Source organism: Tyto alba, unplaced genomic scaffold, assembly GCF_018691265.1.
Source record: "Tyto alba isolate M040663 unplaced genomic scaffold, T.alba_DEE_v4.0 Super-Scaffold_28, whole genome shotgun sequence".
NCBI lineage: Eukaryota > Metazoa > Chordata > Aves > Strigiformes > Tytonidae > Tyto > Tyto alba.
Window position 1 is genome coordinate 12,309,467 of NW_024881302.1, and position 18,228 is coordinate 12,327,694.

At 38.8% G+C, this 18,228-nt stretch overlaps 2 protein-coding genes across 7 annotated transcripts in view; both read left to right on the top strand.

The window, feature by feature from the left end:
* The window catches only part of ZC3H7A (zinc finger CCCH-type containing 7A), a 30,131-nt gene extending 23,834 nt beyond the window's left edge, over window positions 1-6,297 (top strand). For 2 of the 3 annotated variants that reach the window (XM_032983623.2, XM_042798592.1), the window contains 6 exons: window positions 188-321; window positions 683-788; window positions 1,304-1,412; window positions 2,279-2,412; window positions 2,762-2,925; window positions 4,261-6,297. In XM_032983623.2, coding sequence (XP_032839514.1) covers window positions 188-321; window positions 683-788; window positions 1,304-1,412; window positions 2,279-2,412; window positions 2,762-2,925; window positions 4,261-4,450 — 837 coding nt within the window. In that variant the 3' untranslated portion in view covers window positions 4,451-6,297. Of the gene's footprint in view, window positions 1-187; window positions 322-682; window positions 789-1,303; window positions 1,413-2,262; window positions 2,413-2,761; window positions 2,926-4,260 lie in introns of those variants that run through there. The other variant, XM_042798593.1, reaches the window with a different exon arrangement.
* A 368-nt stretch (window positions 6,298-6,665) lies between these two features.
* The window catches only part of TXNDC11 (thioredoxin domain containing 11), a 32,816-nt gene continuing 21,253 nt past the window's right edge, over window positions 6,666-18,228 (top strand). Inside the window, exons 1-5 of one of the 4 annotated variants that reach the window (XM_042798595.1) lie at window positions 6,950-7,293; window positions 10,898-10,972; window positions 11,257-11,473; window positions 12,193-12,290; window positions 14,235-14,364. In XM_042798595.1, the coding sequence (XP_042654529.1) occupies window positions 11,276-11,473; window positions 12,193-12,290; window positions 14,235-14,364 (426 nt within the window). In that variant the 5' untranslated portion in view covers window positions 6,950-7,293; window positions 10,898-10,972; window positions 11,257-11,275. Of the gene's footprint in view, window positions 6,890-6,949; window positions 7,294-10,384; window positions 10,973-11,256; window positions 11,474-12,192; window positions 12,291-14,234; window positions 14,365-18,228 lie in introns of those variants that run through there. The other 3 variants (XM_042798594.1, XM_032983612.2, XM_032983611.1) reach the window with 3 other exon arrangements.

Genomic DNA, 18,228 nt, shown 5'->3' on the forward strand with positions numbered 1-18,228 from the left:
AAAATGCATTTCTTAAGAAATATCTAGTTTGAAATCACAAGCTAAACCATTACAAGGCATGCAGTGTAACATTTGCTTCCGGACACGTGTTCTAAACTTTTATTGTAGGGGTAATTCATAATTATGTATGGATTTCTTTGCAGATACAAAATACCTTTTATTGTTGTTGTTATTTTTTTGGCTTAAGATTCTTGGGAACCAAATGAAATATGGATCACTTAATTTGAAGATGAAGTTTGTTTGTGGTCAGTGCTGGAGAAACGGTCAAGTTAATGAGCCAGACAGAAACAAAAAATACTGTAGTGCAAAGGCAAGACACCCGTAAGTAAGACCAAACAGTGAAAATATTACTTTCTTGTCACCCATTTAAAACCTCTTTGGGAACCTTTGTTACTACTCGGGAGTCATAGAAGGAATTAAAAAAACATATTGAAGCAGAACACAGTCATCTCTTTGTATTACGTTAATAATTGGTAGTGAGAAACACTTCAGTGGCTGTTTGTTTTGGTTTTTAAAAAATTACCAGTTACAGTAAAGTTTCGGCAGAATTTAGTTAAGTCTCAAATATATGGTGAAAACTTTTTATAAAGAACCTTTCTGGGCTTTCCTGGTTCTGCTTCTGTGTGAACAGTGTGCCTTTTTTTAACAGTGTTTTCTTTCATTGAATGCATCTGTTATTCAGGTGGACCAAAGATCGCCGCGTGGTGCTAGTAATGTCTAATGAACGTAAGAAGTGGATGACCATTCGTCCTCTTCCTGCAAAGAAACAAGTGCCTCTGCAATTTGATGTATGTTAACTGAAAACTAATGTTTTAGTTAAGAAAATAGGGTAGCTGGAAAATACTAGTAATTGGACTGGTTTCATCAGTTCTGCAGAAATTCCTGTGGGATTTGTTGGGACTATGTTTACAGTGTTTCTAGAGAGTTCAGCCTTAGAAAAATACTGATCACATGTTACTGCTGAAACCCTTTCTCATCAGTGGAAGTTAACTTTAAGTGATTTAACTAAGTTCTTACTGTTTCCAGTAAGTACTTCAGAAATAGGTTAAACATATTTGTGGTCTGGTAATCTGGTAGGAGGCAAAAAGCACTCATAGTGCTTGCTTCCAGCAGTTTGCTTTTTCTAATTACAATATGTGAGCTCTTAATAAAATAAACATGACTTTATTTTTCATGTGCTATAAATGTCTGATTGGGACTGAAACACTAAGACTGGAGTTAAAAAAAAAAAACAAACATTTTCTACTATAGTCTATTTTACTTCATATTCATAAGGATATGTTTTTTTTAATTCATGTTCCAGTTGTGCAATCATATTGCTTCAGGCAAGAAGTGTCAGTATGATGGAAACTGCTCATTTGCTCATAGTCCTGAGGAAAGAGAGATGTGGACCTATATGAAGGAAAACAGCAGTAAGTAGAAGAGTAAATCTAACATGTTGTAAATTCAACTGTTCTGCTTTTCATTCTTGTTCCTCAATTACTTTTTCATCTTACCTTTTACCATCTCTTGTAGTAAACCTTGCAGCTGTCTTTTTTTTTTCTTTTTACAATTTGAATAAGCCTAGACTGAATATTTAATACCAGTACTAAATAAAAGTAGCTATATTATATATCTGTTGCTTGATGTTTTTTTTAACAATGAAGTAGTTTGTATCAATTTTTTTAGAAGTTTTAGAAATAGTATATTGATCCATGCAAGAATATTGTTTGGTGTTTATATTGCCACTTGCACACACTAGGATTCTGTTGATAACATATGGGGGCAAGCTATTTGTGGAAGAATTTCCCCCCCAGTGTACTTACTGGGAATTACTATTCACCTTCTGTTGTTGACTTGTTATCTCATTAGAGTGTTACTGGGGAGAAATAATCAAAAATCAGAAGTCATAAGTGACATAAATTATAATACCATGGTCTGCGAGAAAGAAGACTAAATTTATCAAAAACTGTAGCACACTTCATATTATCACTTCAAAAATCAGATACTGATACACAGAAGCCCAGTTATTATCTGTACTATGGGTGCTTGTTCAGAAATGTGTAACATGTTACTTTCCCCCAGATAGGCAGAAATGGGTCTTGGTAAAGGAGCCAGAGATTCATATTGCTGTTGGCTTTTATCTCTAAACTGTGTAACTGTCTACACTGTGTCCTTCCTTTTTTCTTCTTACAATAGGTGGGGACTGAATTATGCTTGCTAACTCAGTCATTTATCTAGTATTCTCAAACTCTTGCGTTAATTGCTAATTACTTATTTTAGCTTCTGCTCTCATTAGTTCAAGACTTGGAGCAGTTGTATGACATATGGCTAAAAAGTCAAAAACCAGAAAAAGGAGATGATACAGCTGCTCAGGCAAACAAAGAAAATGGGAAGCAAATTCACATGCCAACTGACTATGCTGAAGTCACAGTAAGTAATCATAGCTATGATTCTAAATTCAAACATGGTTTGTTTTGGGTTTGTTTTTTTTTCCCCCCAGTCAGCAACATATGTTGGTGTCCTTATTTTCTTGGTGCTTCCTTAGATCATAGCTAGCTACACTAAATGCAAACTTTAACTGATGCTGTAAAGCAGTTCTTCTGAATCCTCTAAAGCCAGTGGAGATCATAAACTTCAGGTGATTGTTTAAGTAACTGTATTTGTTTAGGTAAACAACAGTTTACAGATCAACGTAAAACATTTAAAATGTATTAGGAGCAGTTCTGTGCTTACAGTACTGAATTCTCAATGTTTTGTTTTCAAATTCCCTGTATAACAGGTGGATTTTCACTGTTGGATGTGTGGGAAGAACTGTAATAGTGAAAAGCAATGGCAAGGTCACATTTCTTCTGAAAAGCATAAAGAGAAGGTTTTCCACACTGAAGATGATCAAAACTGCTGGCAGTATCGCTTTCCAACTGGATATTTTAGCATTTGTGATAGGTATGTGGCTTTTAAGATGTCAGAAATGCTGAAAAATTACGGTTCATAGTGTAAATAATTAAGGCGGTTATTAGTTTTGACAGGCAATGTTTCTAGTATTTCTTGGATTGCATACATCTTTCAACAAGAAATTAAGTAATTAACAGTATTTTAGCACATACTGTTAGAACTCAGGGAGTGACAAGGTACCTAATTGTGGAACCAAATTAATTGCTTGTGTGATGTTAATGAAGGGTTTTAAGTTTATTGCAGCTGCATGAAATATGGTTGGTATTATTATAAGTTTACTTAGGCATCTGCATATTAATTACCTGTGGAACACAAGAAAGGTACCTAGCTGGAGAGTGATACTGGACCTGTAAGGCAAGTAGAAATGCTGTGAGCATCAAAACCAAATTTGTTTAAAATCGAGTATTTGTTATTGGAAATCGTTTATGAACATGGGGAAGAGAACTTCCAAGACCTGTTGGTTTTCCCCAGCATTGGTCGTGTGTTTTGTTGCTCCCTTTAATTCTTAAATGCAGCCTGTTTACTTGACTGTGGTAGATTTATTTGGTAAATCTGTTGAAAGTTCTTTCCACTGTTGGATTTTTTTTGTAAGGCTAAAAACTTTGGAATCTGCATTATGGAATTAAAAGATTCAGTTTGCTGGTATGAATACCTTTGTTAGTCCATTTCAAGCTAAAGATTTTGAATGCCTTAGCGATCTTAAGAAATTGCACAGCATATAGAGCAAGTTATATTTTGTTTGCAGTCTTTGCATGGAAGCTTACATGCCGCCTCTATTAAATTTTTAAGTAACATGCTAAATGTATTTTTGAACGCTAACAGACCTTGGATATGCAGTATAAAGTGAACACCAACTGGCATGCTTATAACTTAATATAAAAAATACTAGGATTCTTAAGTCATACTGGGTACTTAAAAACCAAATTTAAGTAACTAAGGGTATTTAATCAGTTCGGGTTTTTTAACAATAGTCGTTCTTTAGCTTAGTGAGTTAAATAAGGTATTCATTTACTTTATCATTTCACATGATGAAATTAAAGGTTTCAAGCATTAAATGACTCTGTAAAATAGGAGCATGAGTAACAGGAAAAAAAAGAGCCATCTCTTGTCCTCTATAAATACTTGGCATCTGGGAAAGAAAAAAAGAATCAAATGCTAAACAGGGTTAGTATCATCTTACTTAATAATTGGAAGAGTATTTACTTTTTATTTTTGTTGTCCTTAATATTTTAGTGTATTTGAAAAACATAAGCAGAAGAAAATACCTAGGTACAGTAGTGACCATGATAATTCTATGAAAACACTATTTCAAATCTGTCTTAACAGATATATGGCTGGTACTTGCACTGATGGAAACAACTGTAAATTTGCCCATGGAAATGCTGAACTCCATGAGTGGGAAGAACGAAGACAAGTTTTAAGAATGAAGCTCAGCAAAGCAAGGAAAGACCACTTGATTGCTCCCAGTGATAATGACTTTGGAAAATATAGTTTTTTGTTTAAAGATTTAAACTAATACTGAGATGACACATACATGTTATCAGCTGGAAGTGTAAACCAGAAAATTTGACAGTAATCAAAAGCATGTGACAGAAAAGCTGCAGGTTTTCTGCTTTTATTGGCATATATTGTTCCTCCTGAACGGCAAAATATAGTAGATTTAGGGGGATTGAGCAGACCTGTCTATGCTCTCATGAAACAGAGTGGTGATTAAAAAAAAATCTGAAGTATTACATGCTTACTCACCTTCTGTTGGACAGAAAGTTAGGAAATAGAAGGGGGGGAAGAGAGGTTATAATATCTAGGAAGCCCCCTAGTATCAGTCCTTCAGTTGAAAAACTTTAAGGTATCAAGGTATTACAAAACAGAGTGTTATGGGTTAAGAAGAAAATGATGGATGAAAATTCTTCAGATCTTTTAATGGAGAGGATTTGTTTAAAACAAAGTTTGCTACTTATCTATATGTAGGTTGCTAAAAAGGATTTTCTTATTAAAGATTTTAAACAAAATAACCATTTAACTACAATATATGTTGAATGGGTATTTTTTTCTCTATTTGTATGTTTCAATATAATTTACTGAAAAAGGATCTTGGGAGGAAAAAAGTATTAATTTTTGAAAATGAAGTAGTTAAAATTCTGTTTCTTGGTCTTTGCTGTTTAAATGATGATTTTGAAAGATTACACTTGTATGTCAGTATTGTGTATTATTGTATGGACTAATGTTGCCTGTAATAAAGAGAACTTTACACAAAGCTGTTTTCTGCATGTAGCCTCTCAGGATTGAGATTTTGTAAAAACAAACAATGAATTGCCTATTAGCAAAAGCTTGAGCACCTGTAGCTAAAAATTTAATAAGTTGGTATTTGTGTCTGCAGCTGCTTGTTTGCAGTTTTCTGTATTGTCATTAGCTCATTGCATCACTAAAATAACAAAAATGGCCAACTAACTTGCAAAGTAGACAAGCATTTTGGAGCTACATGGTGCGGGGATGTGTTTTCAGCCTTTTGACTTGGGCACGAACCACCACCTCAGCTGTGCGGTCAATGATTCTTCAAATTGTATTTCCTGCAGATCACAGGAAATGGAAAACCTTTCATGGGCTGAGGTGACTTCTGGCTGACAAGCCCTTTGGCTTTACAGTTGCTGGAGCTTGTGTCGCCTTTTGGCTTCTCTGCAGATGGTATTTTCAGCTTGCTTTGTGTGTTCACTTAATTCCTTTTTTTAATTTTTTTTTTTAACTAAGTTTACTTCATTCATTCATTCATTCAAAATAGCTAAAGCTGGCTTTCTTTTTTTTCCCCCATGACCTACTTCTCCCTCTTTTTGAGACTATTTTTCTGTTATTGGCTGACCTTATATAATTAGAAGAGCTTTAAGAATGACTTCAGTAGTTTGAATGTAGTCATTGGCCATATATTGTGTATGTAAAATGTGTTGAACCAAAGTTCAGTGATATCCATACACATGACAAGCCTGGATGCTGTGTCCCTTTCAATTCACAAAATAAAAGCACAATGACTAATAAAACACCTTATGCTTCAGCCATAGCTCAGGGAACTTACAAAGTAACTGTTCCTTACAGGCTAGGCAGAAGTACATTTGAATATGATGTACAGTATGCATATGAAATTAGCTTGGTGCTTGAAATACCACCTGCTGCAATGCTAATTTTTTACATTGTTTGTAATAAACTGAGCTTGAAATACGGTACTATGGACACTGTTATTTCTGTGACAAAACCTGATTGTATCGTGTGCCTTTCTGAATTGTTTTCTCAATTTTATGCTGTCACTGTTTGATGTAAGTGCTCTGTAAATTATTGGAAGTAATTCTAAACAAAACTAAACATGGAGTTCTTTAAGGACGGCGTGAGATCTTTAATGACTGCTGTGTGGGGGAAGAGCTGCCAGAGGGGGCTCGGTCCTCGCAGAAAGGGAGCGGTTCCCGAGGAATTACTAACCCGGCGACGGGAATTTTAACGATATCCTGCACCCCTAGCAGGAGCCGAGCAAAATCATTCTTAACGCGTTTTCCTGACGCCGAGGGTAGGAGGGGGAGCGAGCGAAGGCCGCCCGCCGCCGCTCTCACGGCGCTCCCAGTCCCGCCGGCTCCTCCGGCTCTCCCTGCCCCCCGGGCCCAGGCCCGGCCCGGCCGCCTGTGCGCCTGCTCGGGGCGGTGCGACGTGGCGGCGGCGGGTTCGCGGGCGGAGGGGCCGCCCCGGCGCGGCGGGCGGGCGGGCGGTGGGGAGACGTGTGCGAGCGGGAGCGGCCCGGCAGTCCGCACCCTTCCCCGCCGCGGCCGGGGGCGATGTCGTTATGCAGCAGCTCCGGCCCCGCGGCTGCCCCTCGGCTGCGGCCCCGGGCCGCCCAGATGGCGCGGCGGCCCGAGCTGCTGTGCGGCGCTGCCATCGTGCTGGGCTGCGCCTTCCTCGTCGCCCTCAAAGTCACCTGCAGGTAATGGCGGGGGAGGGGGGGGAGCGGGCGGGACCCGGGTCGCTGCGGGGCCCGGCCGAGGGAGGCGGCCACCCGCCGCTCGTCCTGGAGGCGGTGCGTGCCCCGGAGGCCCGGGGCAGAACCGCCGGCCGGGGTCACGCCCCGGGGCCTGCGAGCGGCCGCGGCCGGGGCCGGCCGGGCTGGGGGTCCTCCCGCGCCGCCACCCCTTGCGCCCGCTCTGGGCGCGCGTCTCCTTGCGCTCTGTGGTCGGGCTCCGTGAGGCGCCGCGCGGGGCCGGGTCCCGTCGGGAGCGGCCGCTGCTGGGGTCGGGGCCAGGCGTCCCCCTCCGCGCCCGCCGACACGCCATCGCCTTGGCAACGGCGGCCGTGCTTGTGTCGTGGGGGAGCGCCGCCGCCATCTCGGAGGTGTGGGGGACGCGGGGCCCGGTGACCCGCGCCGGGCGGGGGCTGGCGGAGCAGGGGGGCAGTTAGTGCTCCCTGCGTTAAGACACGCGTGGGGAAGATGCGAGGGTGTTTTTAAGACACATACGCCTTCATTGGGGGACGTGGGGGTGTGGCGGAAGGTACGCGGATGCACGCGAACCAGAGGGCCGGGCGCTTTGCTGAGAAAGCTGTATTTCCTCAGCTCCAGAGAATAACTCGCACCTCGCGTTGCTACAGAAGGACTGAGGCGGCACCGGGCCGAAATACTTTCCTCAGCGAGCTCAACCGGCTGCAGCGGCACGGGGGGACAGAGTGGGGGGGGCACAGGTCTCTTCTGTCTTGTGCCTTAGTGTCGACACTCCCATTACCTGCACCTGCTTCAGACAAAGGTGCTTGGCAGGTTTTTTTCCCCCCAGTCCAGTGCTGCTCCTCATGGGAGCTGGAACTTCCTTCATTGCAAAAGTGTCTTTGGTTCTTGTTTGCTGAGAGCCTGGTATGCGTGTGTACGTGGAACCAGAGGGTGTTTGTGGCTGGAAGCATGGGGAGAGTTGGGTGATGCACCGTAGGCACATAAATGTGCTGCAGCTGGGCAGCTCATGTCTGGAGCCTAAACTGGGATCTGAATGATCTGGATGGATTTTAAGTCAAGGTGACTGTTACATGCTTCAAGTCATACTATATTAGTTTAAGAATATCTACTGTGTTTGGGGCTTAATTTTGGGGTTGGGAGAAGGTTGCAAAGATCTGATTACTTCCCTGTTCTGCAGAATCTGATGTTTTTATTTCAAGAAACACTTGATTCATAGGTAAAGATTCTGAAAAATATAAGGCCTTCTTTTCTCACCTGTCCACAGAGGATGTATTAATTGAATCAGAATTAATTTTAAGCCTATGAATGAGTTGCCACGTGAGCAGCAGTGCCTCTGTTCCAGTTGTTTGTATCTCACAGTGACCAGATAATTAAGGCTCCTGCCATTTTACGGAATGTATGGTGAAGGATTTCAGAACCTAACCTCCTCGTTTTACTGCCTATTACTAAAAATTAATTATTTTTTTCACACAATGATGCTTCTGTTTTCTTCCTGCTCTACTTTATTTAAAACCATCATGTGCCTTTAATTTTACTACTAGCTGTGTTTGAAAGCTCACAAATGGAATGTGCTTCTCGCCACCCTGTACTCTGTATAGGAAGTTTGATTAAAGGGGTTTGGCTTTCCAGATTGTAGTTAAATAGACAAACTAATATCAGAAGAGTATTCCCTGTTCTATTGAAACATAGAAAATTCAAGTGTACAAATTCCAGGTGCAATTTGGAGGATGCTAATTGCACATGTTAATTACAACTACAGTACATAGTTTCTCACCACATATCAGTACGGTTTGAAAGCATCTCTCAGCACTAGAGTACAGTTGCTACCACTACGCTTGCAACACGTAACTTTTGAGATCAGTGGATAAAAAGTATGGAAAACGAAAATTCCTTTAATATAAAACTATCTGTTAGTGCTGTTTGAGATATTGCAGGTTTATAGTGGCTCAAGGTGTAGCCAAATGAAGCCTCACCTAACATGTATTACTATGGAAAACCTGTGGTTTAGAACCTGAATCATTTCTGGCACTACGCAAATGTCTTTGGAGACAACCCCACTCTAAGGACCTTGTAGTCAAAGGGGCTGATCTTACAGGCACTTGCATAAAAATTTATTACCCAGTTGTTCTGTTGAAATGAGTTTAAGTTTTTATAGGCTCCGTGCAGCAGGTAAATAACACAATCAATGTTTTAATAAACAGTATATGCATATTATGTTGGTATAGTTGTTTATTATGTAATCATCCATTTATACTTGTATAAATTTTAGGGGTTCAGAGCACTATTCTCTTTGTAAACCTGGGAATTATGTAGAAGTACTCTGTCATGCATTTGGTATTGCAGAGGAAGACACTACTGAGCAAATCCGCTTAAGAAGCTGGTAGCTATTGATGCATTGTGTTTTGTTTTTTAATAATTACTGGAGTTTTTTTCATATTTGAAGGAAGCCATGTAGTTCCTGACTCATTCATGTCATGGGACTTCTGCTGATCAGTTTTACAAATTCTTGCAATTTGGAGCCAATTTCCTATCTCATTTTGAAGAGTTATGCTGTAACTCGAGCCAATTGTCTACTTTCAGTTTAATTCAGTAGAGAAAGCAGAGTTCTTGAACATACCTGTGTTGTCCATTTTCATTAAACTAGTTAAAGAAGAGAAATTCTAGTCAACATCTCTGAAGAAGTATGTGTTAGTGTAAGATCATCGCTTAGCTGCGTGTTTTGCTTTCATCAGCTAATCAGCATGTGTGTGCTGACCTGTGAGGCAGAGCTGTAGCGCAGCAGTGGTGTGTTCTGTCCAGCTGGCAGTTAGAAATTGTGGGAAGAAGCTAGCAGTTTGGATAAGTACGGGGTGCAGGACTGGGAGGGAATGAGAGATGTTGGTTGTGAGGTGATGTAAGAACCTGAAGGCTTGGGGAAGTAGGTGCTGGGTTACTGATTGGGGGAGAAGGGAGGGAACAAAGGTAGAAGTCCATAGAATAATTCCACTACTCACAAAATTATGTTGGCCAAAATCTAGTTTAATTAATTCTAAACATGAGGAACTGGCTAACAGTCTTAAAATTCTGGATTTTGAAGCAAATTTTGTCTCTTATATATGATTTAAGAATTTCCATAACTTTTAGAAAATATACTGGGAGTAATTCTTCAATGTTGAGCTTTAAGTGTATGCTTAGTAATGTGGAAATGAGAGAAGAGCTGTGGCTTTTGTGGGTCTGTACTGTAAAAACAAAGGTGGTACTTACAACCCAGAATGATTGTAAAGTTTGAAAATGTGGCAGCTTTGTTAGGAGGTTGCTTAACATAGGACTTTGATAGTATTCAGGACTTAATAATTTTATCACAGTTACTAAAATTGTAACCTGAGAAGGATCTAATACCAGGTAAAAAGACTTTTGTATTAGCTTTTTATTGAGATACAAGGTAAAGGAATGCACAGTCTTTCCTAAAACTTCCTGTCGCATAAGGAGCCATGACAAAATCAAGCATTACAGTAGTGCAGTCCAGTTTTTAATCTGACTTGCTTTAGTATAAATATAGCTAGTTGAAAATTTTGAAATGAAGAGACTATAAAAAGGAGAATATGATCATTCATTTGTATTTAAGGCAGTTTATACAATAACAACTTCTGACCACCTTGAAAGTACCAAGGATTGTTTGCTGATTTGATAGAAAATGGCTTCCTGAGTATTTGCTTTACATTCTTGGTATAACTGGTCAAACTAATTTCTCTTAAGAAACTTAATCTGTCATAATCTCTTTAAGTCGTTTAAATTGTTGATACTGTCCTTACATTGAAGAGGAAATGCGCCCTGAACAATTTTCAGTCCCTGCTCTAATCAATAAACTAATACACATCTACATATTTTTTCCTAATGCAATGTAAAAGAATGGAAGACTAGAATACTCTAAAGCAAAGTGTAAGGTAGGGTAATAGTCTCTGTTGATATAAACATCACATCACAAAGCTTTATGACCAGTATCTCTTCTCTTATCAGGGTGCTGTTACCTAAAGTACAGGTGTTAAAAGAGGATGAGGCCAGGGAAGAAATCCAAAGAAATCACTCTTCCTGGTAATTTTATGCTCTGTAGCAACCAGCAATAAGAGTGTGAGCTAACATACCCATCAACGTAGTGCATGGTATCACAGTGTGACTTTCTAAAGCTTGTTAAGGGTGATCTTTAGATTTTGATGGTGTTTAATGAAACTAACTCAGATAGTGTAAGTTATAGTCACATCAATTTCTAAAGTTTTGTCATTGCATGACTTTTGCTAAGATTAAAAATTAGGGCTCTGGGCACACCTTTAACTACTGCTGTACAGTCTCAATAACCACTCTTAGTTTCCTTCCTGCAGCCGAGCAAAAGATGTAACAATGCCAGCGAAGCTCCCGGTGAATTTTTTCTCCACAAGATCTCCAGTCATTGATCTTTTTCGGGGACAGTTAGACTATGCAGATCATCTTCGTCAGGATTCAGAAATTGTGCTGTATTTCTTCTATGCACCATGGTGTGGCCAGTCCATTGCAGCAAGAGAAGAAATAGAACATGTGGCTAGCAGATTGTCAGACCAGGTAACTCCAGAGGAGATATGGATCTTAAACATGATCTGATAGAGTTTGAGTCTCCAAACCAATGCTAATTTCTGTCATCTCGTGGGAACCAGTAGGACTTGAACACTCACATTTTAGGGTAACTCAGCCAGTCATCTTAATTTTAATTTAATATACGGAGTGTTAGAATAAATGGAGAAAACCTGTAATTCCTACCTAGCTGTCTGTTATTTCTGCTCCTGAATAGAGAACCTTACAAGTTTCTTCTTGTAAAGTGTTCTCAAATTTATTCACCTGTCGTCAGACAGAAATTGCAGAGAGTTTGCTTCCAGTTCCATGATCCTTGGAGACACTAGTAATCATACAAGATTGCAGCCATAGCACTGCTTTCTTGCAGTTGGTTACCTGTGAACATTTCATAGGTATAGCTGTCTTAAACCTCTGCTCGTTGAGCTCCACTCTGCAGAAGAAGTAATTATTATGGATTATGACTAAGTTAGTAAATTTGAAGGACTTAGATTAAGATGCTTAAAAACTAGAAGGAAAAGTGACCAAAAGGATTGCTGTTGCAAAATGTCCAAAAAAAAAAAGTGAGATAAAATTTAGAGGAGCAGATATAGAATACTGAGTTGAAAAGGCAGTGAAAATAGCACATGGAATGGATTGGAAAAAATACATGTTAGATAAAGAAGGTCACAGTAATGTACTTTGTTAGCTGTAAGTTTTTTCCTGCTTTGCAGGTGCTGTTTGTGGCTGTAAATTGCTGGTGGAACCAGGGGAAGTGCAGGAAGCAGAAGCATTTCTTTTATTTTCCTGTGATACACTTATACCATCGGAGGTAAGAATTCATATGTGCAATCTACGTTTTTTTATTGTTGTTTTGGGAAACAGAGATACTATATAAAATGTTGCATTTTGAAAATGTTATATTTATGGTTACAGCAAATAGTTGTAGAGGAGGAGATTCTGGGTGAAGCTCATGCTGTATGCTACATAGATGTCAAGAAGGGCTGTAAATGTCAGTTGAATGACATACTGTGCAATTCTTCGTCCTGAAGGAAATTTCCTTATGTCTGTGCATCTCTTAGAAATTCTGCCTCCAATAAAAATTAAAGAATTCAGATTTATGTATTAATTTCAGTTGTCTGCTTGCTCTGTAGATGGATTATATCAACTGGTCCAAATTTGTGATGGCGATAAAATATGTATTTAAGGGCTATTGAAGTTAGTGGAATTTAAGTACATATTTAAATGGCACTGTGTACTGAACTGTCTTCTAAATTGGAACTTTACACTTTTTTTATGCTCCAAATGTTGAGATATAATTGTATAAAATTTTATATAATCTCACTTTCATTTTTGCAGTATTTGTTTTTTTCTTTGCATGGAGCAGAAGGTAAGGAAACTTTCTAAAGCTAAAGCTAGGTACAATAGAACTGGATGTTGTATTTGTAGTGTGTAGTTTATCACTCGCATTTTACTTGTCTACTCTAGTCTTGAACTGCAGCTCTCTTCCATCACAGAGGCTGATTATGGTTTGGGGGAGGATTTATGTATTGAGAAGCAACAGTCCTGATCTTTGTCAGCTGAACTTGGAATAGACACAGATGGCACTGACATAATTCAAACTGTAATAAAAAACCCCAGCAATCCCACTTGGATGTATATTGACTTAAATTTACTTGATCTTGAAATTACAACACAATAGATGGATACACTTGGGTATTGTCAGTAACTCTAAACAGAGTTGCAACAAGGTGAGATGTACATTCATATTGATACTTCATAAAAACCCCAGATGGCAATGCATCCCTCATGCCTGAGATATTAAACCTTGAATGTTGTGTACTGGGCATGTGACATGCTGAAACAGTGCTGTTAAGACAAAGGTTTGTAATAAACCAGTGTAGGATGTAGAATAATCTGGTGGACTCTGGGAAACCATTTCAAAGCATCTGAATATCAGTATCTCAGTGCAACTTTTATCTTTTTCAGAGTGTCTGTATGTATAAACTGTATTTAAAAATGCATCACATTAAATTCTTCAGTGGGAACAAACTAATTCCTCATGCTTTTTGTGTTTGATTTCATTTTGGACTGTGATGCTTTGTCCAACCTAATAATAGTAAACCAGATGCAGGATTTCAAGGGGCTGAAGGAGGAGCTCTGGAAATCATAGCCACAAGGCCCAGCCCACCTTATGTTTTAGCACTACCTAATGTGGTGTGAGCTGTTATGACTGGGGGAGAAACTGTGGACTAGCTAAGTCTGTTCAGCAGTGCGACTGGATTCATCCCTGCTTTATTGAGTGCTACTTGTAAAAGCCTATGTAAAAATAGTGCAGTGTTTCAGATTGATACTTTTTGAACTTCCTAAAAATTTTTAAAAATCAAGTGAAAGTAGTGACAGTTTTCACATCTGTATTTGTAAGTCACATGTATTTACTTTGGACAAAGCAGAAAGATACGTATATGATCATATAATTCATACCTGCATTTTATCAGCTTCTTCAATGGGACTCCAAGGTGGTCTCCATACATTTGTCCCCACCAACACACTGCACCTACTCATAGACACTGCATTAGAGTCACTGCAGTTTCTGCTCTGTACTTAAGTCTGGTAACTCCTCTATCAGTTACAGAAGCCACTGTTAATTAACACAGAGAGCAATTCCCTAGAGGCTGAGCATGCTGTCTGTGTAACTCCTATCTCTGCCACCCCCACAAGGGACTCTCTATTGTTAATTTAAGTCTTAATGTTTTATTATTTTTTTTGGTACTAGTTTTGGACCAATTGAATACAAAGGCCCTATGAGTGCTGTTTATATTGAAAAGTTTGTTCGCCGGGTGATGACACCACTACTCTACATCTCGTCTCGATCAAAATTACTAGATTTCCTCTCAAATTATGAGGTACTTGTCTCTCTTCTCTAGCTTTACCACTGTGGTTCAGAAAGAGTTTGACTTGTTTCACGATTAAATTTGATCTGCTCCAAAGTACTAGTTTATTTCCAGGATCCTGAAATCAGTGCCCTGTAAATTTGTTAAAATTGTAGAAATATTAAATGAGAAATTCATAATGTTGGTTCCCTGTATAGTGACTCTTATGATTTAGTGATGCTCTTAATTTACAGTACTTTATTAAGTAGAGACAACAATCAAAGTTGTTACCTCACCAAAATGTTACATATGAACAAGAAAGAAGGGAGAAATCTTTTTGCAAAAATCCTGCAGTCTAAGTTGGGAAAGCATTTGAGAAATACATAATCATTGCTTAATTTTAAAAGGAATATTAAACCTTTCTAATAATATAAGTCTGCTAGCTAAAAACAAATGTGAAATCAGTTGAAATAATGGCTCCTAACCACTTTGTATGGTATAACTTCATTATTTTAATCCACTGGTACATTGTGTTTTATTAATTTTTGGTCTATTTTGTTCAGATATGCCAAGATTGGTAGCAGTACTAGTGGATTAACAACTTCCAATTAGACAAAATGTGCTTACAACAGGACCATTTATAATCCCTTTATAACTTTTAATTTCTGTAGCGTCCAATGGAGAAATACCATAATCTTACTAAACCCCAAGCTATTAGAGCAGAATAGAAAACCTGATCAACAAATTGATGATGTAGCAGTGGCCAAAACACACAAGGGCTTTCCAGTCTTTCACAGCGAGGCAGAGTTCCTCTTTGAATTAGTGCATGTTCTAATGACTGGTTCTGCTGCAGGATGGAGCAGGACCTATACTGTTAAATGAAAGCTGCCACAGCATAAGGGGATGCATGCTGGTAGTTACCATGGGTAGGTGCTCTGCTGTTCACACTTGCGTTTATCCCTCAGGAGCTATCCAGGGATTTATTTTTCCAGTGTATTAAGTAGGGAATGGGAGTCAGGAGTAGTGAGTTCTGTATCTGTCTATGATGCTGATACTTTCTGTAATCACAAGCAATTGTCTTTTCACTGCTTCAGTTTTGCTATTCTAAAACTTATTTTTTTTTGCCTCTTACAGAGATTTGAAAACAGGCATGCTTGGGTTTTGGTGTGTGTTATGTGAATTATTTCTTGTTAGTCTGCAAAAGGTAACTAGTAAGCATCATGTCATTAAGGTTAACTTTGCTTTACAGTAGGAGGTGCACTTCCATTGGACAAAGGCTGAGATAAAAGACAAATGTATGGGGGAACCAGAAATTTTTAAAATATTGCTTAGCAATTGAACAGATATTTTTATTTCTATGTTCAAACTTCCCCCCTTCCTGTGCTTCAGAATCTGTGGCTCCAAATGCCCAATATCCATTTATGTTTAGTATTTGTTGGTTCTTTTTTCTGAAGTGGACCAAGAATAGCATCTGATCTGTCATGCTGCCCTGCAGTCATTTAAAGCTGAAGTTATTTCCCAGACTGTGGCACTAGGCGCTCAGTGTCTTGCCTCTGTAAAATCAACAAGGGGAGGAGAAGGGAATACAAAAATAACAGCCAGCTGATTCAGTAAGGTCCATGCAGGGAACAGGGCATTAGTTAGTGCAAGTCCAGGTGACTGCAATAAGAAAACCAAATGCTGAGTGATAAGGAGCTGGGATACAGAGAAGACCTAAGAAATAGAGAATTGTGTATGAATATGGATGGAAAGGGAAACATAGTTGGGCATAAAGGAAAAGTTAGTTTTAAACCAGAAATAAACACATTGTTTCATAATTTTAAACAGTGAGAAATGTGAACATTTTCTAATGTTTTCCATGCAAATTGAGGAACTTCATACATTTTGTAGGAGAAGATACAATCCAGGAGGTGACTCCTGTGTTTAAGAAGGTAGAAAGTTTGAGGAGTAGGTTACAGGAAGTGCATGTATGGCACGAACTAATCTCTATTTTGGGAGCCTTGGCTAGTGTCTTCCTTTGCTTTTTTTTTTTTTTTTTTATCTTTTATATATTAAAAATGTTAATTTTTGGTAGAAAGGAAAGGAGAAAAGACTAAAAAGGATGGATCATTGGGCATTTTGACTAATGTCTGGTGCTCAATCAGGTTTTTGTGATATCTTCATTGAAACAATAATTAATTTGAAGCTCAGAATTTTTTCTGAAAGATTTGTCATCATCAGTATCTAATTTTCAGTCCTGTGTTCTGCTAGGGAATGGGTTCTGCAACCTTATATTAGGGGTATTTACTTTTGATTTGAAAAATTCAGTTGAAAAGAGCCTCTTTGTAGTTGATCCCCAGACTGCACGTAGGCAGTTCCTGTTCTGTTCCTTGGCTGTTTCATTCTACTGTGGTATTAAGGTCTGCCATATTAAGGAAGCAGTAGGTCACAGTGCAGTTGCCTGTCACTCATTTTCGGTCTTCATTGTTTTGTTTCACTGTCCAGGGATAGCACTATGTATAATTTGGAGTATGCAGTAGGTTAGTAAGTTATAGTAGATGAGTGGTTCGTATGCAGGGCATAATGTTGAGCTAAAGTTTGCTCAGCATGTGTCTTCATGCTTAAAAGAGCTACTGCATACTTATTTTATTGTTTCAAGGGCATTTTGTTTTTGCCTGTCAATTTACAGATAGCCAGGAATTCAAGACCCAGTTGTCCTTTTCCATCTAATCTTTGAAGCTTTTGGTGCTTTAATCTTGTGTTCAAATTCTGATAGCCAGCTTTTGGCAGAAAAAGCATCTAGCAAAGAAAACCAGGAGCTCTACCCACACTCAACTGAATATCAAAATCCATTAGACATGTTAGCATGCCTGAACTAAAATGCTGTAAAGGTACCAAGACAAACATTCAAGGCATTTTTTTTTTTAAGTTGAACCACACCAAGAGATACTGAAATCTAATATTATTTAATTTTGTATTCATATGTTAATTAGCATGTTTTTATTTCTAAGAAATACCAATGAATAGAATCCAGATAAATGTAGGAGCAATTGGTGGTACAGTGTTTAGTCCATTCTTCAACCAAATCATGAATATTGTAAGATGCTATATTGATCTCACAAGAGGGCGCTCAAACCCCATAAAAAAAATTTCAGTTGACTCCAAAGTTAAGATTCTGCATTTTCTGATACTATTTAAGGGGGTTTTTGTGGTTGTGGAATGATATTAGTACAAAACTATTTAGTTTTTGAGAGCAAGGAAAAAAAAGTCCCATTTGGAAAGCAGTTAAAATCACGGGATGTATAGGAAGATCTAAGTTACATCAGAAGAAATATATGCAGTTCCTACCATAACTCCATGTACCTGTAAGTACCTATAATCAGACTTCATTTATTTTCTTAACTGCAGAGGTGTAACAGTTCCATTTTAATCCAAACTCTGATGTCTCGTTCCTCATCTGACTAACCTAGCTACTAGAAATGGCCTCATCCTTTTGAGGCATGGAAGAAGAAAACATGTAGCTTCTGTAGTTAGACAAAAAACTTCATCCACTTATGAAGTCATATGTGCCCGGGAACCTCATAATTTCCTGGCTTTGGGAGAGGTGGGGAAGGAGTTAGTCTCTCTGGGATGTATCTGTCAAGTGTCTTAACATGGTGTCAGCTTTCTTCTTTGCTCTGTTTGTGTAGAAATGCTTCCTGAGCATTAACCATCTGTGTAGGGTCTGACCCAGAAGTGGATTTGACTTAATAGCTAGTTCTTGTATGTGGTGCCTGTGTTAAATGATGATGTGAGAATTTGCTTTCAGTTCTGGATACACAATGTTTTTAACATCATTAGAAAATGAACAGACATTTACTTGTAGATTTAATTAATCTTATATCAATCAACAGTTTCTTTGCATTTCTACAGTATAGT